Raw genomic sequence first — 24,952 nt, 5'->3', positions numbered from 1 at the left:
TAACAAATGTGGTTTGAATATGACATGTCCTGCATAGGTTCACGTTTTGAACACATGGTTCCCAGTTGATGTCACTGTTTGGGAAGGTTCTGGAACCTCTAGGTCACTTCCTTGCGGGATGAAGTATGTCACTGGGGATGGGCCTTCAGGCTTAGTAGCCTTGCCCTCCTTCCTGACTGTTGATGCCCTGTGACAGGCAGGCTTCATGCTCCTGTTCCCATGAAAAATTCTATCCCCCTGCAACCCAAGTCGAAATAAGGCTTTCCTCCCTTAAGTTGCTCTTGTCAGCGAATTTTACCACAGCGGCAGCAAAGTAAGACAACACAGAATGAAATATATCTTCACTGAAAAGGACATGAAAATATAGTTTTATTTTTAACTAAAAGATTTAATTTTCACATTAAGACCTTAGATAAATATGCTTAAAAAATATTTACAGTGCTTAGCACTACAGCTAATTCAACTCTTTATCCGGTTGGATGTGGTGGCACATGCCCATGTTCCCAGCACTCAGGAGGCTGAGGCATGGTGGTTTTGAGTTCAAAGTTAGGCTACATGGTGAGACCCCCATCTCAACAGAAACAGTCCTGCATTCCTTCTTCTTGGATCATGTCTTTTGCAGTTTTCCTCTGAGGGAGAATTAGGGCTGTGGTAATAAGAATTTGATGGGTCGGTGAGTTGTCAGCAAAGCTGATGATCAAAAACGGCGCCAGCTGCCATGGGAGAAGTCTTGCATGCCCTCATGAGGACAGGATTTGGGGGCAGGAGGATGACAAAGACTCTGCCTGCTTGTTCCCTGGGCCAACTAAGGGAAGGCACTTCTTGGGTGATTCTGGTAGCCCAACCTCTGCCATTGGTGTTGTTGCCTATATATATTTCCTCCTACCCACCTGGTCCATCCTGAGAGAAGAGTGGAGTCTTGCCCTCTTCTCCACAGACTTTGGAGGGAGTGGTGAGTCTGGGAGGGAACAGGTTCCCAAGACTCAGATGGTTCAGTGGCTTCTCCGTCTGCTGCAGCAGTGGCCATTCTGTGACTCCTTCTCCAGATCCTGAAGTAGATCTTTCTGGAACTGCCTGTGGTACAGATAGAGCATGGGTTGCCTGAGGGAGCTTGAACCAACCCATTCCCCCAGGAATCATTGGGGGGGGGACATCAGCAGCTCTCTCCAAGGTGTTCCCCCAACTACCTCCCTCCTCAGCCTGCCTGTAAGTGTAGGGTGATTCTATTTGCTGACCAAGTGCCAAATCCTCACAGGTGTAGCTCTGGGTGGCTCCAGGCCCAGCTTCACACTAGCTGGGTCACCTTAGGTGACATGGAGTTTCAGTTTCCTCATCATTGAACGGGGATAACAGGACCTAGCTCTTAGGATCCAGAGGAGGATTCCCACCAGAAAATATGTCAAGTATTCAACTGCTGATGACATGGGACATTGGCGCTCATTTACAAAGCCTCAGGACCTATTTGTTGCACGCATGCCTGCTCAGGTAGATTGTGTCCTGTTTCCTGTTTCCTCTTTCTCATGTTGAGAAACTGGGCTTCCTGACTCCCAAGGAAACAGGAGTCATGTTCCCAAGACAGGTCCTTGTCAATCCAGTCCCCAGGCTCTTCCGGGTCCCTCCCAGCTGGAAATTCTGGCAGAAGGTTAGAGTGGGAGAAAGGGGGATGGCTACCTTGATATGGTCAGTCTGTTCCCTGCTTGGAACTGTAGGTCCTCAACCTCCTGCCGAAGAGTGGTGTTTTTCAGTGCTAATATCAGATTCTTTTCTTTCTGTAACAAACAGGGAAGGAGCTTAGAAAGCTGTCTCACTTGGCACAGTGTCTCTCCTGGACACTGCTTCTTTCTGGGATAGCTTTTCACTGTATGGAGCAAGACACTAACTGCAAACAAGGTCAGAGTAAAGGTGGATTGTCCTTGATGTTTGCTATTGGAGTGTTTAGAACAAAACAGTGCTGGTTCCATGGCTCAGTGGTTAAGAACACTGACTGCTCATGCCAAGGACCCAGGCTTGATTCCCAGTACTCACATGGCTTCTCATAATTGTCTGTAATTCTTTCAGGTGATCCAACCCCCTCTTCTGGCCCCTGTGGGCACTGCATACATGTGGTACACATACAAACATGTAGGCAAAACACACACATAAAAATAAGTCTTAAAAAAAAAAAAAGATTTGGGGCTGGAGAGATGGCTAAGTGGTTAAGAGCACTGGCTGCTCTTCCAGAGGTCCTGAGTTCAATCTCCAGCAACCACATGGTGGCTCACAACCATCTATAATGAGATCTGGTACCCTCTTCTGGCATGTAGGCATACATGCAGATGGAATACTGTACACATAATAAATACATAAATCTTAAAAAAAAAAGTTTAGCCAGGTGTTGGTGGCACAGGCCTTTAATCCTAGCACTCGGGAGGCAGAGGATCTCTGTGAGTTTGAGGCCAGCCTGGTCTACAGAGCGAGTTCCAGGACAGGCTCCAAAGCAATACAGAGAAATCTTGTCTCAAAAAAAAAAAAAAAAAAAAAAAAAAAAAAAAAAAGTTTAAAAAATGGCTCAGGGTGTAAAAGGTGTTTTCTGCCAAGCTGGGCAACCTGGGTTCAATCCCAGCAACCCACATGGTGAAAGGTGAGGACACACTCCTGCTATCATCTGACCTCTTTCACACGCATGCCACGGCATGTGCTTACCAACCCACATGTCCATAAAATAAATCAATCTAATAAAAACCCAAACAAATCAATCCCACAAATTGCAGCAGAGCCAAGTTGTCAGGGGTGGGTTGGGGGGTGAGGGGCGGGATATTGGATAAATATGAACTGGAAATGCCTGGAAAGTGGCAGCCTGCTGCTGGCCCAGCACTGACCAGCATCTCCAGGAGGAGGAGCTCCTTCTCCAGTTCGTGAATTCGCTCATTCTTCATCGCAATAACATGGTGCAAACTCTCCAGCTCTTGTTCCCAGAACAGGCCGGGGCTCCCATAATCCTAGAGAAGGACACAGAGAGACCCCATCAACCAGCAGGCTCTCCCCTGGTCCTCTCCCCATCCTGCCAGCAGCTCACTGCATTAGTCTTGTGTGATCTCCCTGTCACAGCCAAGGTTGAATTTCTCTTATCTCCTCCCGAGGGCACTCTTGGAGGCATGCGTCTGGGTGGGCACACAGCTGTAGGCTGTGCTAGTAGTAGGCTGATGTGCTGTCTTGTGTCAGGTTTGCTAGCTGCCCCAAGTTCTCTCTGGAGCCAGACAGCTGTATGCTCCACCGTCTGTTTGCCACTCCTGTGTGAATTGAGGACCCTCTTGCTGTGGGGCTCCCGTGAAGGGGATGTGTCAGGTTTGAGGCTTGCCTTCTATAGTTGCCTACCTGTAACCTTCCCACAACACCAAGGATTAAGGCCTGCCAATGTTCTGCACCCACCTGGATGTGGTTCTTATAGAGTTGGCTAAGGATGGACCCTTCCACCCTGTTCATCTGGGGCTGGATCGCCTCCTGTGATGAGGTGGGCATTGCACAGGAGTTCTGCAGAAGAGAGCAGGAAGGAGACAGCAAAGAGCTTGGCTTGTCAAGGTGATTCTAATTATGTCAGTTAAATGGGAAGGACTGGGGTTCTTCAGTGAGCTTCTGGCCTGTAACATACACCGCCCAGGAGAGCAGACTGAACCCACTGCTACGAGGGCTTGAAACATTCCAGCTCCACCTCCCACTGTATAGCCTTTAATGGCTCTTGTGATGGTTAATATTTATTGATACCGTGACAGGATCTAGAACCAATCCAGAGACCTCTGGTCATGCCTGTGAGAATGTCTCTAGATCAGGTTCACTGAGAAGAGAAGAGCCACTTGGAATCTGGTGGCACTGTGCCCAAGGCTGGGGTCCTGGACTGAACAAAATGGAGAGAGCAGGCTGAGCACCAGTACTCATTGCTTCTTGGCTTCCTGACCATGGGTGCAACGTGACCAGCTGCCCCGGCTCCCATGGTCACGCCTTCCCACCACGATGGAATGACTCAGACCATGAGCCAACACGAACTCTTCCTTCCCTAAGGTGCTTCTTGTCAGGTATTTGCTCACAGTAGTGAGAAAGTTAACTAATACTGATCCTTAAACTCTTGGGATGATGTCCTGGTCACTTCAGACCAATGCCAACCTACATTCAAAGCTCAGCAAGCTGAGCTTTAACTGGTTTTCATCCTCCACTTTTGTCCATGCTGGGGGGAGGGCTCAACATCACACCAGACCCTCAACCTCAGGGCACGCTCTCTGTACCTTTCCCTGATAGAGATCTCCTCAGCCATTCACTTTGTAGCAGACGCCAACATCTTCCTATGCTCCCAGGCTCAGTCTCACCCTATGGTCCTTGCCTCCCCCCTGGCCTTTCTACAACTCTGACATCCTGGACTTCCATAGCCACCCTGTCTTCTCCCCTCCTCCATGCTTTTGAGCAAGTTGCTTGATGCTGCCCAGGGATTCCCTTCACTGCAGGATCCTAAGCATCTTCCAGGCTTAAACCTCATCCCTCTGGAAGTCTCTCTGAATGTCTGCTTTCATGACACCATAGTCCCTGGGCCTCTTTGCCAGTCCCATTCTACAATCCCTGCCATCTCCAAGATCTTCCTGATGGTCCTTGGGAAATGTTCTACTTTCATTTCTGTTTCTACGTGATAAAACATCCTAACATAAAATAACATAGGGGCAAAGAGGATTCATTTCCACTTAAAATTCCAGGTTACTACCCATCATTGTGGAGAAGTCAAGGCACAAACTTTAAACAGCTAATCATATCACATTCACAGTATTTAAAAAAAAACCCAGAAATTAATGTATACATACCCATGTGCTTTCTAGATTGTGCTAGCTTGATCTCTCTGCCCTTACATAGTTCAGGACCCTCTGAATTCCCTGGGTGTTAGGTGTTGCCCACATCAGGCTGGGTCTTCTCACATTAATTAGCTTAATTGAGGCAATACCTCCCAGGCCAACCCAATGCAGATAATTCCTCATTGAAACTGTATCCCCAGCTTTGCTAGGCTGTGTCAAGTTAACAATTAATAAAGATGATGTGTTGGGGATATGGCTCAATAGTTAATAGTGCTGCCTTCTCTTTTAGAGGACCTGAGTTCAGTTCCCAGCACTCATGTGATGGCTCACATCTGTCTATATCTCTTTTCAGGGTATTCAACAACCTTTTCTGGCCTCCGAGGGCATTGGACATACAAGTGGTACACAGACATACATACAGGCAAAGACATACACATAAAGTAACATAATAAATTAACCTAAAAGACCCACAAAGCAGATAACACCATAGGAAAGGAAGCCAACACTGATGTCATGCCAAGTCTCTTTAACCAACTATCTGGTCACCACATCAAAGGGCCAGGACACATGGAAAGCAAGCACCTCAGTCCCCCTTAACCCACTGGCATCATTTTTGGCTGCTTTGGGGCTCCATGTGGCTTCTTTGTCATTTCTCTACTACCCACACCCAAGTGGCCAGGCCCGTCTCACCTGAAATGAGGCTTTGGCCTCTTGGATGGAGACATTAGAAGTGTTTTTCTCCCTTGCACACGATGTCTGCAGGGCTGTGAAGAAAGGAGATCCCTATAAACTCAAGCACTTTCCACAAAACCTCTGTTTAGAGGTTTTGAAAGTTCTGATGATCACCCCAGGGCCCACTGGACCCAAGCAATGACCTTCTTCATCTTTCTCTTTCCCAGGCTGGCTCAGGAGCTGTGCTGGTTAGAGTATATTGTCAACTGGATACAAACTAGAGTCATTTAAGAGGAGGAGAGCTTATCAGTGTGGTGGTGGCACACACCTTTAATCCCAGCACTTGGGAGGCAGAGGCAGGCAGATCTGTGTGAGTTCGAGGCCAGCCTGGTCTACAGAGTGAGTTCTAGTACATGCTCCAAACCTACAGAGAAACCCTGTCTTGAAAAAAAAGAAAAGAAAAAACAGAAAAAGAAAGAGAGGCTGGAGAGATGTCTCAGAGGTCCTGGGTTTAATTCCCAGCACCCATATGTCAGGTCCCAAGTGTTTGTGACTGCAGTTCCAGGGGATCCAGCACCCTCACACACAAGGCAAAACACCAATTCATATAAAACAAACATAAATTATATAAAAAAGAAGAGGGGACCTTTCCATATGGTGGTGGTGGATGTCTTTAATCCTAGCAACTGGAGGGTAGAAGCAGGTGGATCTTTGTGTTCTAGGCCAACCAGGTCTACAGAGACAGTTCCAGGACAGCTAGGGCTACACAAAGAAACCCTGTCTTGAAAAACAAAAAAGGAAAAGAAAATAAAAAGAAAAGGGACCTTCAACCCAGGAACTGCTTAGGTCAGACTGGCCTGTGGGTTTATATGTGGACCATTGCCATGATTGTTAATTGATACAGGAGGATTCAGCCCTCAGTGGTCTGGCAGGAGGCCTGGGCTATTGTAAGAAACTAGCTAAGCATGGGCAAATGAGAGCCAGAAAGCAGGCTAGCAATCAGCATTTTTCTACAGATCCTGTCTCCAGGTTCCTGCCCTGACTTCCCTCCAGGATGGAGTGTGACCTGGAGGGATAAGCCAAACCAACCCTTTCCTCTCCAAGCTGCTTCTGGTCAATGTTTCATCACAGCCACAGGAGGGAAGCAGGACCAGAGTTAGACATTGGAAGGGCTTAACAAATCCCAGGGAACAGAAATGTCCTATCCTGAGAGAGAGTGAGCCCCACCAGAGCAGTGGGCACTCACATGTCCCTAAGGGAAAGCTGCAAGGATCCTGCAGCAGGCATGATGGTGTCCTGCTGCAGCTGGCCAGCAGAAAGGCATGCAACTGAAGTTTCATCATGAAATTTCAAAAAGGACAGGGCCTCTGTGGCAGGAATGCCCACAGTCCTGCCTCCCCTTCCTCAAAACTGAGAGACTGTGAGACAAGACAGTATGCGGCTCAAAGTCTATTGCATCAGCGGTGAAGTGGGGCCAGGTTGTCTCTAAGGGCAGGGTCCAGGAGAAAGAGCCCTATCAGGTCTTCCCAGATGAGCAGTGCAGAGTACTGGAGCACCACCCTCCCACTATGAGTTACGACTCCACCTTCCCACAAAGCCTCTTGGGAAAATCCCCAGGCCTGTCTAATTGATGACTCAGAAAAGGCCAATCAATGACCAGGCAGAGAAGTGAAACAGGGGTGGTGGGGAAGGGAAGGGGTCACAGAGAGCAGGGCCACAGAAGACAGAGCCCACAGCCAGATATAGTGGTTCTCACCAGTAAACCAGTAGTTGGAAGGCTGAGATAGGGGGGTTACCACAAGTTCAAAGTCAGCCTAGGTTATATATCAGACCTTGATACATAAAATCCAAATAAAACCAGGTATGGTAGCACATGCCTTTAATCCCAGGGTTTGAGAGACTGAGGTAGATGGTTCTCAGTGACTTCTAGGATAGCCTGGCCTACATAATAAGTTCCAGGACAGCTAGGGCTATACAGCGATACATTGTGTAGTCCAAACAATGACAACCACCACCATCAGCAACAAAAGTACCAAATAAATCTTTATTTGCTTGAGTTAGCATCTCATTATGATGATCTGAGTTTGATTCCCCAAGACCCCTCTTAGCAGGAGGAGAGAACTGACTCCTGAAGGCGGTCTTCTGACCCCCCTACAAAAATGTTGTGGTATGCATGCACCCACCCCCACACATGCATGCACACACACACACCACACACAAATAAATGCAATACACTTTATTTAAAAAAAAAAAAATCTGACAACTGGGAAGACCTCCCATAGGCATTCCTCCCCTCCCCCCCCCCCCGACTCCATAGTGGGTTATTTTCTATCTATATATTTATTTTACTAAAAAATTTAAACCAATGCCCACAGGGTGAGGTTTTCCCATCTAGCTATGTAAGCAGAGAAGATTTCAGACAGAAACTGGCAGAGTGGACAGATGCTGAGCACCACCAGTTCAGGCTTGTAAGGGGGTGTGTTTGATGTTAAGCTGTCTTCCAGGGGTTCTAATTCTATTGCCAAACAGTCTGTACCAATGTCAATGTTTCAAGAGTTTGAAACTTGTTCAGACTTCTGTCCTAGTTACTGTGTTACTGGGAGTGGAAAAAAATTGAATGCCAACGGAGAAGCAAATCTTCACAAAAAGGATCACTTTTAAGAACCAAATCTAGATGTCTAGATTCTCAAGAAACATGCAAACCCTTGTGTGTTATTCTCTAGACTTGCTTCATTTTTTTTAATGCGACAGGGCCTCACCTTGTAGCCCAGGCTGGCCTCAAATTTCATCAGCCTCCTGCTTCAGCTTCCGGAATGTTGGATTACAAGCATGAGCCTGGAACCCTGGCCTGGATCAGCCTTCCTTTACAGTGTTAAATGAAATGAACAAAAGCTGGAGAGAGGCTCAGGGTCACAAGGGCAAGCTGCTCTTACAGAAGACCAGAGTTCAGTGCCCAGCATCCACATAGTACAGCTCATAATCACCTGTAACTCCAGCTGCAGGGAATCTGATGCTCTCCTCTGACCTTTAAGGGCACTACACACATCTGACTAATGGGAGTGCATGCACACACATACACAGAAGATGTAAAATTTACACATGAATTCCACATGCTCACAATGGACAATAAGAAGCCAAGTGTGGTGGTGCACACCTTTAATCCCAGCACTCAGGGGGCAGTGACAGGCAGATTTCTGTGAGTTCAAGACCAGCCTAGTCTACATAGGGAGTTTCAGAACAGCCAGAGCTACACAGTGAAACCCTGTCTTGAACAGAACAAAACAAAAAAGAAGTAATTCTGGAGAAGGGTCAGGAGTCTTTATGTTCATTTTCAAAGTCAATCCCAATGTTGTTAAAACATATATAACTTTCCCAAAGTAGCTATACAAATGCCAACAGTACACAAAAAGATGTCAACCAGTTGGTAGTTAAATAAACATAGATCAAAAGCCCAATAAACTAGGCTTAGTGTCATACCTCTGCAGTGTGACACCCTTGTGACCTCAGTACTTAGGAAGCTGAGCTCAGGCTGGTTGGCTTAGTGACATCCAGTCTCAAAAGCAAACAAATTGGCTGGGTGTAGTGGCATATGCCTTTAATTCCAACAACCAGGAGGCTGAGGCAGGAGGATCACTGCAAGCTGGAGGTCAGGCTGGGCTACTAGTAGGTTCCAGGCCATGCAGAGTTACACAGTGATCTAATGTCTCAAATAATAGCAATAAAACAAACAAAACTCCAAAACAAACACCCTCAATGAGATGCCACCTTCACGTTCACCACAGTGATGACAGCAATGGACAAACAACATACGTTTATAAGGTTTGGAGCAACTGGAACACTCAGACCTTGCTGGGAAGAGCATGAAGTAGAATACCTGCTATGGAAAGAGTTTGGGAGTTTCTCAAAAGGTTAAGTATAGAAATACCACATTCTCCTCTTACATGTAAAGTGAGGTGAAATGAAAACACCAGTCCAAGTAAGTTCTTGGTACCATTCACAGTGGCTGGAGGCAGAGGCAGCTTGTATATCCAAGTATAGTATGTCCATTCAGTGGACTATTACTCAGCCATAAAAAATAAATGGAGTCCTGATGTATGTTGTAACATGGAAGCATCTGGCTGGGTGAAGCAAGCCAGGCTATCCAATATCATGAAATCAAGGAGTAGGTTAGCAGTTGCCAGAGGCTGGTGGGAAGATACATAGTGACTGCAGCTGGGTGTTCCTTTTTGGGGTGTTCCTCTTTGGGGTGAGGAGAATGTTCTGGAGCTGAGTGGTAGTAATGATTGCATGCATGGTGAATGCACTAAACGTTACCAGTGTCACACATACCAATGTCATAGGTGTGATTTGCTAATCTGAAAAAATATACATGAACTTAGTCATTCCAGTTCTAAATTATTTAAAAACTAAGAGCATGACAAAAACTGATTTAACTTTAGAAAATGACAAGTGTGTGTGTGTGCGTGTGTGTGTGTGCGTGCGTGTGTGGTCTGTCTGTCTGTCTGTCTTTCTGTCTGTGGTATACAATATGACTGTAGTAACCTGTGGAAGCTGGAAGGGAGGATTTGTTCCCTTGGGACTGGAGTTCAGGTGGTTGTAAGCTTCTAGCTGTGGGTGCTGGGAACCAGACTTGGGTCCTCTGGAAGAGCAGTAATACTGTCAACTGCTGGGCTATCCCTCCAGCCTTTGTTTCATTTTTTTGAGACAAGTTTTTGCTGTGTATCTCAGTTGGCTTTTAACTCACTATGTTGCCCAGACTGGCCTCAAACTTATAGTGGTCCTCTTACCTTTAGCCTTATGTGTGATGGGGCTGCAAGCCATGAGCCACACCTGACTATCCTAGCCATAATTTCTCTTACATCACTACATGTATGTGGTGTTTGTTAAGCACAGACACAAGCAGAGGTCAGAGGGTATCCTCAGATATTGGTCTTGTTTGTCACTGCAGACGTTAGGTTAGTTAGACTGTGAGATCCTGGGATTCTCCTGCTTCCACCTCCCATCTTACCATATGAGAGCAGGGATCATAGGTACACACTGTGGTCCATCTTTACATGAGTTCTGGGGATTTGAACTTAGATCCTCACACTTGTGCCATATGCATTTTTATCTATGGGACCATCTACTGGCCCCATCCTAGCCATAATTTTTAGGAGTCATCATTGCAGGAATGGAAGGTGCTTATAAAATGACTGGTTTCATTTGCCTAGTTTTTCTAGACTCTGACGCTTCCTTTTTTGACACATGGTTAGGAGTGGCCTGAGTAGACCTCCACTTTGTGTGTAGCAGAGGTTTACCTTGACTTCCTGATCCTCCTGTTGCCTCCATCTCCCAACTGCTGAGATTATAGGCGTGTGCTGCTACACCCACCTAAAATGGATAGACTTCCTGTAGATGCTTTTAAAATGAAAGAAAAATGGGTGTGGTGGGGAGGCCGCTCAAATAAAGAAAAGCAGAGCTTGGTGACAGAATGTTAAAGGCACACCCCGAGGAAAATGCCATCACCCCTCTGAGGCCAAGGGCCCCCTGAGGAGCCTCCTGTGCCCTCTCAGTCCTCACCTTGCCCAGCCTCCTCATGCCTTCCTTCCAGGGTCCTTCCCTCTTTGTCCAGTGTCTCCAGGAGTTCTGTCTGTGTCTCTTCTACCTAGAATGAAGAGTGGGGTCAGGAGTGAGATGGATGGGCTAAAGCACACAGTCTCTCAACTGCTCACAATACAGCCTGGGGCTATTTGAAGCTTCATGATCTGCACCCTACTTCCTCTATGACTGATGGGAAAGATGGTGAGGCAGGACAGAAGCCCTATGAGACATAGCAGGCCCTGGAGGTCCTGTCATCCTTAGGCTCAGATAAGTTACCAGAGGGCTGTCTAGATAGAAAGGGTCATGGGAGTCTTTTATTGCTCATGTACAATGGGGCAGGACAGGTCTCTGCTGGTCTACACGATTGTCACCCCTGCCTCGATGCTCAAGTTCTAAAGGCTATGGTTCACTTCTGCTTTATGCTGTTGGGTTCCTGATCTGCCCCCCCCCCAGAGACCAGAGAACAGGAGCAGTCAGTCCCCCTTTCCCTCAGCTGACCACTTGCAGCCAGTCTCACTGTCCCACACCTGAGTTGTGTGGCAGTCTCACTGCACTCTGGGGGCAAGGATCAGAGGACAGTGATCGATCACAACTGTCCCAGGAGAACCTGTATGCCCTGGGGGCAGCTCCTTTCTCCCTGCCCCCAGGCACTGGTGTTCCTCACTCAAATAAGTCTTACAGTTAATGATGCTGCAGGTCAGGGGTGGGTCCAGCAACATCAGGACAGTTGTGTTACCAAAACACACCACAGCCCCACAGATGTGCACATCTGACTCACACTTGCAGAAAAAGGCAGGCTTTGGAAAGTTCATTGAAACAATGTTTCAGTGTGTTCTGGGGGCTCCCAGAGGATGTGAGTTCCTGTCTTTCTGGTGCTAGTTGAGGCAGCACCCTCCTTGTCCATAGTTCCTTCTAGTTTGTCTGCTGAACAAATAGATCCCAGCAGAAATTCTTTTAAAAGAATTTTTTGTTGGACTGGAGAGATGGCTTAGTGGCTGAGTCCTCTCTGCCCTTCCAGAGGACCTGAGTCCTGTTCTTAGCATCCACACGTGGTGGCTTACAACCACCTTTATCTCCAGCTCCAGGGGATCTAACTCTTTCTGTCTTCCTTAGACAGCGGCGTGTGTGTATGTGTGTATGAATTCACATAAAAATAAATCTTAAAAATAATCTTTCACCTGGTTTGAGACAGGGTCTCATCTCTGCTGCATCCTCCAGGCTAGCCTGTCTGCAAGGACCCAGGATTTCTCCTGCCACTCACCATAGGAGTGCTAGGATTACAGATATGCACCACCAAGTCTGTCTTTACATGGGTTCTAGGGATTTGGACTCATAGCCTCTTGATTGAATGGCAAAGGGTTTTATCCATCAAGTCCTCTCCTCAGCCCAAATACTTTAAATTTAAAAGTAACATTTATTGGATTATTGAGCCTGATCACCTGAGTTTGATCCCTGGGACCCCACAGTGGAAGGAGAGGGCCAGCTCTTGCAGGCTGTGATCTGATCTCCACATGTTCACTGTGGCATGTATGTACTCTTTCCCATACACAAATGTAATAAAATAACTTTTATTTGTGTGTGTGTGTACCTCTGTGGGTGTGCACCAGCCATGGTTCATGGAGCAGGGAGCAGCTTGTGGAATTAGTTTCTCTCCCTCCAGCACTTGGGGTCTGGGAACTGAACTCAGGTCTTCAGCATTGCTAGCAGCATCTTCACATACTCTGCTTTCTCATGGGCTCCCACAATTCTTTTAAAAAGCCACCCTGGGGACCTGGAGAGATGGCTAAAGGTTGAGAGCACTGGCTGCTCTCCCAGAGAACCTGGGATCCATTTCTAGCACTCATTTATTTCAAGGGACCTGATGTCCTCTTCTGGCCTCTGTGGGCACCCATATGCATATGAGTATAACCCACCCACCTACCACCCCAATGCACACACAGATGGAAACAAACATGTTTTCTTTTTTAAGCCATCCATTTAAAGCCAGACAACGTGATGTTTGCTGTAATCCAAGTACTGGGGCAGTAGAGACAGAAGGTCCAGAAGTTCAAGATGAACTTTAGTTACATAGCAAGCTTGAGGCCAGCCTAGGGTACATGAGATCCTCTCAAAGAAACAACATAACAAAGCAAAGAAAAAAACGTAATCAGTTTCAAACTATACACGTTCATTTGCAGAGATCCAAAACTTGAGAATCTTGAAGACTGAGTATGTTTCCTATGCACAGCTAAAGACAGCCAGTTGGATAATGGTGAGAAAGTACTTGTACACCTGCCCACGGTTTTCCCCACTGCTTCAACAGCAAGGGGGGAAACTGAGGCAGAGAGATGGGAAGGGCTCGCAACAGCTGGGAAGGAACAACAGGAAACTCCAGGCTGTGGCTTTAATCGGAATTTCCTATATCATTTTCCTCATGACCGTGACCTTTGACCCCTGACTAACACAGCCTGGTCATTATGTAAAACTTCCTGCATGTCTTATATCCAAATAATTTTTCAAGCCTCTGTACCACAGAGGTGCCATGGAGGCCTCTGCTCTCACACTTGTTACCAAACCTAGACGTTCAAACTTCTGAATATCTCCCAGCATGCCAAGAAAGTGTTTTACCAGTGAGCTACACCTCAAAAATGTTTCATAAAAATCACTTTACACTCTATTTAACAAGTGTGGGGATGTGTGTGTCTTTCACACATGTCTAGGCCAATGGCCAACCTGTGGGAATCAGTTTTCTCCTTCCACCATGTGGGTCCTAGGGATTGAACTCAGGTCATCAGCCTTGGCAGCAAGTGCCCTTATCCGTTGAGTCATCTGCCCAGCCTGTTTGCTTTATTTCTATTTATGTGTCTGTGTATGTGTGTGTGTGTGTGTGTGCATGCGCACGCCATCCATATGGGTGCTTTTGGAGCTAGAAGAGTATCCATATGGGGCTAGGTCCAGGGTGTTTTGCCCCTAGACTTTGAGTTACTGAGAGTTGTAAGCCGTGAGTTATGGATGCTTGGGTCCTCTGATAAAGCAGCAAGTGCTCTTAGCCAGTAAATCATCTCTGTATCCCCGTGCTTGTTCTTTGTTTTGTTTTCTTTTTTCTAGTTTTTCAAGACAGGGTTTCTCTGTAGCTTCAGAGCCCACCCTGGTACTCACTTTGTAGACCAGGCTGGCCTTGAACGCTCAGAGATCTGCTTGTCTCTGCCTCTGAAGCTCTGGGATTAAAGGCATTTGACACCAGGGCCCACCTTTTTTGTTTGTTTGTTTGTTTGAAGAGATAGTCTCATGTAACTCAGATTGGCCTCGAATTCATGATCTTCCTGCCCCTATCTCCCAAATTCTCGGGTTAAGGGAGAATACCACTGTACTCAGCTGTAGTTGTATTTACCATCTAATCTTTTGTCTCAGCTGAAGATACTGAATGATGTAAACAAATCAAAGCTTTCTCATTCACCTGTGTCCCCTTCCACTGTGGAGGCGTCATCACGGGTTACACAGTGAGGAGGTACACGGAGCAGCTATGACTTTCAACAATACCAGGCCCCTGCTTACACTGAGAGACCTTAAGTGTCTTGAACCAACTACTAAATGGTAAGCAGGAAGTCAGCAGGTCAGAGGTGATGTGTCTGGAAGTGATTCTGCTCTTTCTCCCTCTGTTTATTCTCTAGAATTAGTTCAACAACCCAATCGTACCCTGCCATGGGCATAGAAGGGCGTTGAATCCATCAGCACAATAACTGGCTCTTGTCATCACTACCCTTAGTGAGAGTGGCTGCATGCTCTATGGGTGCTAGCCAATGTACCGCAATTGTCCCAAGATTATGGGCTCCCTTTTTTTTAAATCTTGTTTTAAATATTAGTGTGTGTGTGTGTGTGTGTGTGCGTGTGTGTGTGTGTGTGTGTGTGTGTGTGTGTGTGTGTGTGTGTGCCACAATGCATATGTGGGGAATAGAGGACAACTTTGAGGAATCGTTTCTCTCTACCATGAATCCTTAGGGTCAAAATGAGGTAGGTCATCAGTCTTGGAGGCAAACACCTTTACCTCCTAAACCATCTCACTAGTTCCAATAGTTCCTTTCTCTTTTAAAAATTAAATTTTAATTTTTTTAAATTAAAAAGTTAAATTTAAAAGTTTATTTACTTATTTATCTGTTTAATATGTATGAGTATTTTTCCTGGATGTACATCTGTGTACCATGTGTATCCCTGGTGCCTGATGAGTCCAGAAGAGGGCATCAGATCCCCTGGGACTGGCATTATGGACAGTTGTGAGCAGCTTTGATGGTTCTAGAAACTGAACCCAGGTCCCCTGGAAGAGTTGTAAGTATTCTTAACCACTGAGCCAACTCCCTGGCCCCAAAGGTTTTCTTCTTGACAAAATGATTATGAGATACTTATAAAAATAGCCAAAGTAGGGCAGATAGCTCAGTAGGTAAAGGAGTTTGTGACCAAAGAGAACAATTTGAATTCAATCCCCAGGAGCCACATAGTGGAAGGAGAGGACTGATTGCCATTAGTTGTCCTCTGTCCTCCACTTGTGTGCCACTGCATTGGTCTATACATGTTTATATGCACACACCACACACACACACACACACACACACACACACACACACACACACACACACACGGAGCAAATAAAAACCTATTTCGAAGTTCTAGCTATGACAAACAAGGAAATTGAGACCTCATGGGGGCATTTCAAGCCAGGTTTCACCTTGACAGGGTGGCATACATACCTATAATCCCAGCACTCAGGAGGCTAAGCAGAAGGATTTCAGGTTCAAGTCCAACCAGAGTTACATGAAGAGTTCAAAACAAAAATAGGACCAACCCAGGGCTGGAGAGAGGCTTGATAGTTAAGAGCACTTGCTGCTCTTCCAGAGGACCAGGGTTCAATTCCCAGCACCCACATCAGGTAGCTAGCTCTTGATTGCCTGCAACTCTAGCACCAGTCAATCTGATAACTTCTGGTCTCCCTGGAAATCTGCATTCACGTGGTATTCACTTATATAAACATATGCTTATATATAAACAAAAAAATGAAACCAGACAATGAATAAAAGACATGATCACATGCTCCAATCAGCATAGAACCACTCAAATACTAGCTAGAGCAAAGTGATGGAGAAGGCTGTGGTTCTAGATGTACTCAGCTCTGAATTCAAATCCTAAACTTAAAACTGTGTTACTGCATGAATTTCCAGGCTCTCAGTTCCCTCAGAATGGTAGAAATACCCCGCAGTATCTAGCACAACACAGAGCTCCGAATGCAGGAAGTTCTTGCTTTATATCTGAGAAACACAACAGACACAGTCTCTAGAGTCACAGTATATCATCCAAAACAAGACCACAAATTCAGGCAATACTGTGTCCTTCCATATAACAACCACTACAGAGAGGAGACCTTGTCTCTAAAAACATCTGTCAGCTGCAAAAAGGTCATAGCCTTCCCAGGGCCTGACAAAACCCTCTGCAGGCTAGCACCTGCACAGTGACACCTGGGGCTCCTCCCAGGCAGTTCCTAGTCTCTGCTCCCCATCCTCTGCATTCCTGTAACACTAGGAATTGAACCCAAGGCCTTGTGCATGGTAAGCAGGCACTTTGCCCCTGAGCTAAATCACCCATGGGGCCCCTGTCACTTTCTTAAATATGAATACATAATGCAAATTATTTCCAGTTACACAGGAGTCAGCATTTTTCTTTCTTTCTTTTTTTCTTTTTTTTTTTTTTTTGTGGAAATTAGGGAAAGTACAGAAAAAAGTAAACATAAAATCCTGTGATACATAGATAAGTCTGGAATATGGCAGTGTATATCCATGATTGGAACTGGCTTATGTATGGCTTCTAATAGCTTAATTTCTCATATTTATCATGTTTTATTAATTAGTCTGTGAATATGTTAATTATAATGCTATAAGTGAAACGTTCTGGGGATAAACTTAGTTTCTTAATCTTCCTGTTTAGTTTATTTTGTTCTTTAAAAATTATTCTCTAGGGGCTGAAGAGATGGGTCAGTGGTTTAAACAACTTGCTGCTCTTCCAGAGAATCTGGGTTTGATTCTTAGCACCCACATGGCTTATAACTATCTGTAACTCTAGCTCCTAGGGAAGCCAACATCCCCTTCTGATCTCTTTGGGCACCAGGTATGCATGTGGTACTTACACGTACACAAAGGCAAAGCATTCATACTCATAAAATAATGTTAAAAATCTTAAATTGTACCTATATTAGTGTTTTTCCTGCATGTCTGTGTATGCACTGTGTGTGTCTGGTACCTACAGGGCTGTGGGCTCTCTGGAAGTGGAGTTACAGATGTTTGTGAGCCATCACACACAAATGCTCAGATTCAAACCTCAGTTCTCTAGAAGAGCAGCCAGTGTTCTTGCTGGCCATCATTTCAGTCCCTCATTTCTATTTTTCTTTGTTTTTGTTAAGTGCTAGGATTACAGATGTGAACTGCCATGCCCAATTTTCTTTTCTTTAAAGACAGGTCCTGGCTGGCCTGGGACTCACTCCATAGATCAGCCTGGCTTAAACTCAGAGATCCACCTGCCTCTGCCTCTCAAGGGCTGGGATTAAAGGTGTATGCTGTCATGTCGGGCATCATTTCTATTTTTTTTAAAGTTGTATTTTATTTTTAATTGTATGTATATGTGTGTATCTGTGTTAGGATGTGGGTGTGAGCACAGATGCCCATGGGTACCAGGAGAGGATGTAGGATCTCTTGAATCTAACTGGAGTTACAGGCAGTTAAGGGCCACTCACATGTGGAGGTGGAAAGAGAACTCTGATCCTCTGGAAGAGCAGTCCATGCTATCAGTCACTGAGATATCTCTCCAGCCCCTTTATTTCTATTTTTAATCATCAAATTATATTTTATGAGCACACTGGTTTACAAAAGCTCGAGGCAAGGGTGGGACAGAGCTCAATGTCAGGGCTTGTACAAGGCCCTGGTGCAACCCTTTCTTAGTGACTTTTTTCACTGTAATTAAATGCAGGACAAGAAGCAACATAGAGGAGGAAAGATCCATTCTAGCTCAGAGCCTAAGGGGCCAGCCCATCATGGCAAGGAAGGCATGGCAGCAAACATCTAGGATGAATGGTTCTGAAATTAGGAAGACCTTGAACCATAGGAAACCTAGGAGCCCTTCCGGCTTTAATATGCCATAGATGGGATTCAGGGATAAGGTGGTATCATCTTGCCATCTCATCCATTGTCAACCCTGGCCTGTGTTTATTTTGAACAGGGAATGGGTTGGAGGTTTGATATACTTAGCTGCATGAGCATTATGGAGGAGCTATCTCTAGAGTAGAGGAAAGGAGGGTACTTGCTTATGGGGATGTGGGCAAGTCTAGAGTCTTTCACAGAAATGTGGCTTTGAGAGTACTCTGTATATGGAAGCTGGCAGTGAATTCATTCCGAATTACTGATTTATGGAACATTATTTTTTGGTCAAACACATTAGCTCAGAGGCCATATGAGGGCCAATTCTGCTGTGATGGCTGGAACAGAGGCCATGTGCATGCCGGCATGATGTGTCAATAATGGTTAGGGCAGAAGGTACAAGACAGCTGCTGCATGATCAGGCCAGCAGCTTCTCTCAGGATCCCTGACTAGCAAGCCTTTGGCAACCCCGGGGGAAAGGTCAAATCTGCCTAGGACCCCTACCTGCATATCATGGTTAGCCAGTGACAGTCTTATCCCTACCCACCTTCAAGTCCCAGCCAAGATATCATTGTTTATGTGACTCTTGCTGATCTAGGGACAAAGTCACTGTACCCCTGGTTAGGAGAACACAGGAAATCCATCACTAGCAAAGGTGGAGTGCTGTCAAGAACCAATGTACACACACAAACCGGCTAAACAAGAAGGACAATGGCCAGGACCTTAGGTCACCATTAAAAAAAAAAAAAAAAAAAGATGCTGCAGGCTAATTCTCATGGGAAAATGCCCCTGGTCCCCTGGTAGAGCATCAGAAGATAGCCACATGCAATATATTCCCAGATTTAGGGTTGGAGAGATGGCTAAGTGGTTAAGAGCACTTGTTGGCCTTCCAGAGAACTGGAGTTCAGTTCCTAGCACCCATGTCGGCAGCTCACAACCTTCTGTAATTACAGCTCCTGAGGACCTGACAGATGTATTCAGGGTGATGGCATACCTGTGGCACGTCCTCCTTACACACTTACACACACACACTCACACACAAAGAAATCTTTAAAAAAGACATATGTGGGGAAATCAGGCTATTTGTTTTTATTTTTTTTTTAAATCTTATTAATTCTTTGAGAATTTTGTCCAGTGTATTTTGTAGAGGCTATTTATTAATGGTAAGCTTGGATGCAATTTTCAAATTTCTTCCTACCTTTCTAAATTTTAAGACAGTCTTAAACTGCAATGATAAGAATAATTAAGTTTCCACGGTGGACCTGTAAATGCTTGCCATCTGGGGATTGTATCACCTCTACTATTTTTACCCAAATGACATCTGGCCTCTGCTTGAACCCCTCCAGTAATGAGGAACTCACTACTTTCTTTCTCCCTTTCTCTTTTAAAATATGGGACACTTCACGAACATGCGTGTCATCCTTGCACAGGAGCCGTGCTAATCTCTGTCTCGTTCCAGTTTTAGTATACGTGCTGCCGAAGCAACAGTCTTCTTTTTTTTCAACCACTTCCCCACAAGAAATGGAAATCTGGCTGCGGGTAGCTTCTCCCAGTGGCCAAGATCCTGCATCCTAGCTCAGAGGAGAACAGATGCTTTTACTCCTTGAGAACAAAGGTTCCAAGGCCAGACCTGGGCCACATGTACCTGCCCACCTCAGCAAACATGAATGTCCATTGTCCCCACAAACTCCTTTGCTTCTTTTGGTGAGCCACAGGCAGTGACATACTTAGATTACAATTTTAATTCTGTCTTAGCACCTGCCAGTCAGGCCGCTGGGGTCTTCAGTACAGTCAATCTCTCATCAACTTTGTAGAAGAAACCTAGACATAGGAGCCAATGTTGTGCCTCTCTTACACTAAACCAGAGAAGCCAGGTCACTGGCAAGGCCCCTCAGTAGATCTGTGACCTAAGGCAAGACCATGGGAGATCATAACCCAATGGAGTGGACATGCAAATGTTTGCCAAGTCATATATATATATATATATATATATATATATATATATGTATAATATAACTTCTGTTCTATGTATTTGTTACATTTAAACATGTTTTATTATGTGTTTGAGATGGTTCAGTGGGTAAAGCTAACTTCTGACAGCACTAACAACCTGAATCTGATCCCCAGGAAGGAGAGAAGCTACTCCTGAAAGTTGCTATCTGACCTCCACACATGTAGTAGCATGTGTGTTCACACACACACACACACATACTACATGAAAGAAAATTATCTACATAGGACATGGAAGAAGGGAGCCTATGTAGGGGGAATAAAATTTTTTTGCTGTTGCTGTTGTTTTGTTTTTGAGACAAGGTTTCACTGTATAGCTCTGGCTGGCCTGGAACTTGCTTGAAGACCAGGCACTTGAACTCACTGTAGCTAAGGATGACCCTGAGCTTCTGACCTTCCTACCTTACCTTCCAAGTTCTGGAATTAGAGGCATCTACAGTCATGCCCAGTTTATGTGGTGCTGTGGATGGAAGCCAGGTTTCTACCCACATCTCCAGCTCCCATTCCCAGGACATCAGCATGTCCGGAGACAGCGGTGACTTGGTCCCAGGCTTGGTCTCTCGGTAAGGTCTACAGTGCCTGGTCAGCAGTGAGCTCATCAGATCCTCGGATCTGTGTGCTAGAGGTACTAAGGAGGTCCTAACCACTGGGGTCCTGTTTCAAGTCTGGCAAGTTCTTATAAAGACTGGCATTGCTGCCAGCCACCAGGCCAGACATCCTGGGCTTTCTGCACCTTCCCTCAAGCCCTTGGCTTTGATTGGGGAACTCCTGCCAAATTTCCCCACCCAAGAAGCTTTCCTCTCAGTGCAGGAGGCTCTCCTGCTGCGTGCCAGGCTAAGCCTTGGCCTGACTCCCAGTTGCCCCTCATTGCTCTCCTCGGCACCTGCTCCATGCTCCGTACAAGGCAGTGGAGGGTGGAGGAGTGGCAGTGGATGACAGGCTAAATGGGACATGAAGAAAGTCAGTCGTCATATATATATGAGACAGGGTCTCTTTATGTAGTTCTGGCTGTCCTGGAACTTTCTGTGTAGAGCAAGCTGACCTCTAACTCACAGAGATCCACCTGCCTCTGCCTCCTGAGTGCTGGGATTAAAGTCACCACCACATCCAGCAAGTCTTTTATATATATTTTTTTTAATTAGGAAAAACATGTTTTTGGTTTTTGTTTTGATTTTTAAGTCTGTGTATTGGTGTTTTGCTTGCCACATGTATGCTGGTTGCCCACAGAGGCCTGAAGAGGGTGTCAGTTCTCATAGTACTATTGACAGTTAAGATGGTTATGAGCTGTCACGTGGGTGCTAGGAATTGAACCTGGATCCTCTGGATGAATGCTCTTAACCACTGAGGTGTCTCTCCAGCCCCCTTACCCTAGCATCTGATTCCCAACACTCCTCTCTGAGCCTCAGTGTTCACATATGACATGTGGGGAAGCTTCATTCCATAACTCAACCTGTTTCTCAGGGGCTTCATGAGGCTGAGCAGGAAGTGAAATTCTCAGGGTGAGTCATTATTGCAGTCTGACCCTGTGGCCCCTGAGTATTCTGGTGTCCCATCTGCCAGGGGTATTGACAGCCTGCTGGGATGGATTAGGTGCTCAGGACTTGATACCTGCATTAGAAATTAGGCAAAAGCATCAACCAGGAGAAGTAGGAACAGGTGTAAACTTAGTCAAGAAGCAGCCCATTCTCCTGCTAACAGGTGCGTGATGGACAGACCCCATGCACACAGGTCTAGGGCAGACATGCCAGGCTGTTTGAGGCAACCAAGCTCAAGGGCATTGTAGCCACTGGAAGCCAGGAGTGCCTACAATTTCAACATTGGGGCAGCTAAGGAAAATTGAAAGTTTGGAGCCAAGGCTACATATTGAGACTTTTTCTTTTCTCAAAAACTAAATAAAAACCATACAGCCTGGCATGATGGGGCATCCCCGTAATCCCAGCACTTGGAAGGTAGAGGCAGGTGGATTAGTAGTTGAAGGCCTGTCTTGGCTACACATCCAATTTGAGGACAGCCTGTGCTACATGTGACCCTGTCTCAAAAAAAGAAAAGAAAAAAAAAAAAAAGAAAGAAAGAAAGAAAGAAAAAGAAAAGAAAAAAGAAAGGAGGTGGGGGTAGAGAAATTTGTAAGGATAAAAAGAAGTCATCAGAAGTGCAAGGGGGGGGGGGTGTCCAGAGAGAAAAAGACACTGACAAAGCTACAGACAGACATAAGCTGATGACAGACAGAAGAGCAGCCATTCATTGCAAAATTAGTCATTTTCACAATGAGGGCTGATCAGGTTCTAGGGCTGTCCATCCGCACCTGGCTGGGATGGAGGGACTGGCAGAGAGCAATAGGAAATAGGACCAGGACTCCAGAGTCCCTGTTCCCTTCTCTGGGCCTCCTGCAGTCCTCTCAGAAGACACAGTCTAGATCTGGGCTCCAACCTCCTGGGGCTTATCAGACCTCAAGGGGCAGAAACTTGAGTCAATCTCTTGGGCCCTAACCCAGCTTCAGGTCCCTGGAGGAGGGACAGGAAGGGAGGAGAGAGCTGCAGGAGACTACAGATCGCCTCCCTCTTTGGCCCCTCCCAGCTACCCTAAGGGCAACCCACGCATTGCTGTGAGCTTGCAGGAGGCCCAGATCCGCTTTCCTGGCTCTAAAGGGCACAGTGATCCGAGGCGAAACTCCGTTTAGCAGTAGACTGTGTCCAGCAGCCCTCCTTGGGCGAACCTGGGAGTTAGGTTTCCAACAGGTCTCAAGTGATGCTGGCGCTGCAACGCGGTGGACCACTCAGATTGCGGGCTTTAAGACCTTAGCTCAAGACTCAGAGAGGTCAAGAGTCCAGTCCTCAACCACACGGTGACAGTCCCACACTTTAGACCATTTGCCACAGGCACACCAGTCATCTCCTCGCCAGGAAAGCAGAGATCAGCGTCAGTTTGCCTGGGGCTGAGTGTGTCAATCTGGCTGCCGGCTGCCGGGTTGGCTCGACACGGGCGGGGACAGATCAACCCGTCTCTGAACCCCGGTCTCCGTGCCAGCCCCCGACTGTTGTCCATCGGTGTCCTCTGTTATCCCTCTGAGCGCCCCCCCCCCCCAGGCAGACCTCCGTGTCCCGGCTCCCAATACCTTTTCTGCGCGCTTGCCCCGGCTGGGTCGGCTGTGCCTGCAGCCCATTCTGCTTTGTGCGTCCCGCCGGTTGTGACTCTCAACCAGCCAGAGCTGCAGCCGCGCCGGCTATGCGCCTTAAATGCCGGAAGAGCAGGCCTGCGTGGGGCCGGGGCCGGGGCTGGGCCAGGGCAGGTGCCAGAGGCGCTCAACGCCAGAAGCCCAGAAGCGAGGGATCCTGATGAGCAACAGAAGGTTCTTAAGTACCCCCTGATGAGGAAGAGCTGAGAGGGAAAAGAACAAAAACAATTAAACCAGGTGTGGTGGTGAATGCCTGTGATCCCAGTTCTGGGGAGGTTGAGGCAGGAGGATCACAAGTTTGAGGACAGTCTGGGGGCATATAGGTCGTTCAAGGTCAGGCTGGATTATATGATACCCTGTCACTGAGCTATATAGCCGTGTTGTTTGTGCAAAAACGGTTCTTCAACTCCCAGCACCCACATCCTGTAAACCCAGCTAGAAGACTCAGTGGGTAAAGGTAGTTGCCTCTGAACCTGGCTTGGGCTCCATCCCTAGGACCCACAAATGGAAGGAGAGAATGAACAAGTATGCCATGACACATGGACACGGTCCCCCCCCCAAAAAAAATAAATCCATCTAATATTTTTTTAAGCTGAAAGATCAGTCAGGTTGGCTCACATTCGTAGTTCAATTAAAAAGTGGGCTGACAAGATGGCTTAGTGAGTAAAATTGCTTGATACTAAGTTGATGACCTGAGTTTAGTTCCCAGGACCCGTATCATGCAAAGAGAGAACTGAAATTTATATTCTGACTTCCATAGGTGGATCATGCACATACATCCTCCCATCCCCCCACCCCTGTCTCCCTCCCTCCCTCCCTCCCTCCCTTCCTCCCTCCCTCTCTCTCTCTCTCTCTCTCTCTCTCTCTCTCTCTCTCTCTCTCTCACTCACACACACAGAGACATTCAATAAATAAACACATAAATAAATGGAATAAAAATATACTCCGAAGAGTGACAATGTTAGTGGTAAAGCCCAGAGCCCAGGTAGAATGCTCTCCCAAACCCAGGTTTGTAATACCCTGCAAATAAATGACACCCACTTTCATTGTAAGGCTTCCATGAGGCTGGGTCAATGGTTTTTCCCAGTTCACAAGATCTGTGACATGTTCTTCTCTCCTCAGGACAGATGCAGCGACCTTGCCAGCAGACAAGTCGGGTGGATGCGGCAGGAATAGGGACAATAGGGTCAGAATCTGGGACAAGAACTCTTATCTGTCTCCTCTGAGCCACTGGCTGTAATTTCTGAGAGCAGCACGTGGGAAGACAATAACAGCTTTCGAAACCAGCCCCAGAGTCCTAGGTGCTGGTTGGAAAATTAGTGTCAGGGCCACAAAGTCTTTGAAAGGTATATTGGCAAAAGAGACTTAACATTAACGCAAGACCTCTGGAGGCAAGGCCCTTCCACAGAGTATAAAACAATAGGGAGCTGGGTATTGTGGCTCATGCCTGTAGTCCAAACACCAGGGAGGCTGAAGCAGTGGGAATCCCTGTGAGTTCCAGGAAAGCCTGGACTACATAAGGAAACCCTGAGTCTTAGTCACTGTTCCATTGCTGTGAA

At 46.4% G+C, this 24,952-nt stretch overlaps 2 protein-coding genes and 1 non-coding gene across 3 annotated transcripts in view; all 3 read right to left on the bottom strand.

Moving 5' to 3' along the window:
* Positions 1-24,952, bottom strand: part of Anxa6 (annexin A6) — a 203,183-nt gene that overhangs the window by 66,639 nt on the left and 111,592 nt on the right. The gene's annotated exons all lie outside the window — the stretch shown is intronic.
* On the bottom strand, positions 337-24,517 carry Ccdc69 (coiled-coil domain containing 69). The gene is made up of 8 exons (XM_051180652.1): positions 24,435-24,517; positions 23,334-23,596; positions 11,040-11,124; positions 5,499-5,572; positions 3,409-3,510; positions 2,859-2,978; positions 1,672-1,769; positions 337-1,074 (listed from the first exon to the last, which is right to left on the bottom strand). Exons 2-8 carry the CDS (start codon positions 23,379-23,381, stop codon positions 993-995), a joined length of 609 nt encoding a protein of 202 aa, XP_051036609.1. The 5' UTR covers positions 23,382-23,596; positions 24,435-24,517; the 3' UTR covers positions 337-992.
* Positions 19,597-19,698, bottom strand: LOC127219905 (U6 spliceosomal RNA). The gene has a single exon (XR_007834332.1). It is a non-coding gene; the product is annotated as a U6 spliceosomal RNA (small nuclear RNA).

The sequence above is a fragment of the Phodopus roborovskii genome, unplaced genomic scaffold (assembly GCF_943737965.1).
Source record: "Phodopus roborovskii unplaced genomic scaffold, PHOROB, whole genome shotgun sequence".
Lineage (NCBI taxonomy): Eukaryota > Metazoa > Chordata > Mammalia > Rodentia > Cricetidae > Phodopus > Phodopus roborovskii.
The sequence above is the reverse complement of the archived record's forward strand: the minus strand, read 5'-3'. Positions and strand labels throughout refer to the sequence as shown.

What these genes read in the sequence shown, in the direction of transcription:
- Ccdc69 (XM_051180652.1), bottom strand. Translation starts at nt 23,381, where the DNA reads ATGGGCTGCAGGCACAGCCGACCCAGCCGGGGCAAGCGCGCAGAAAAG. An exon ending in GGGGCAAGCGCGCAGAAAAG is followed by an intron (nt 11,125 to 23,333) that starts GTATTGGGAGCC and finishes TCTTCATTCTAG; the next exon opens with GTAGAAGAGACACAGACAGA. An exon ending in GCATGAGGAGGCTGGGCAAG is followed by an intron (nt 5,573 to 11,039) that starts GTGAGGACTGAG and finishes CTTTCTTCACAG; the next exon opens with CCCTGCAGACATCGTGTGCA.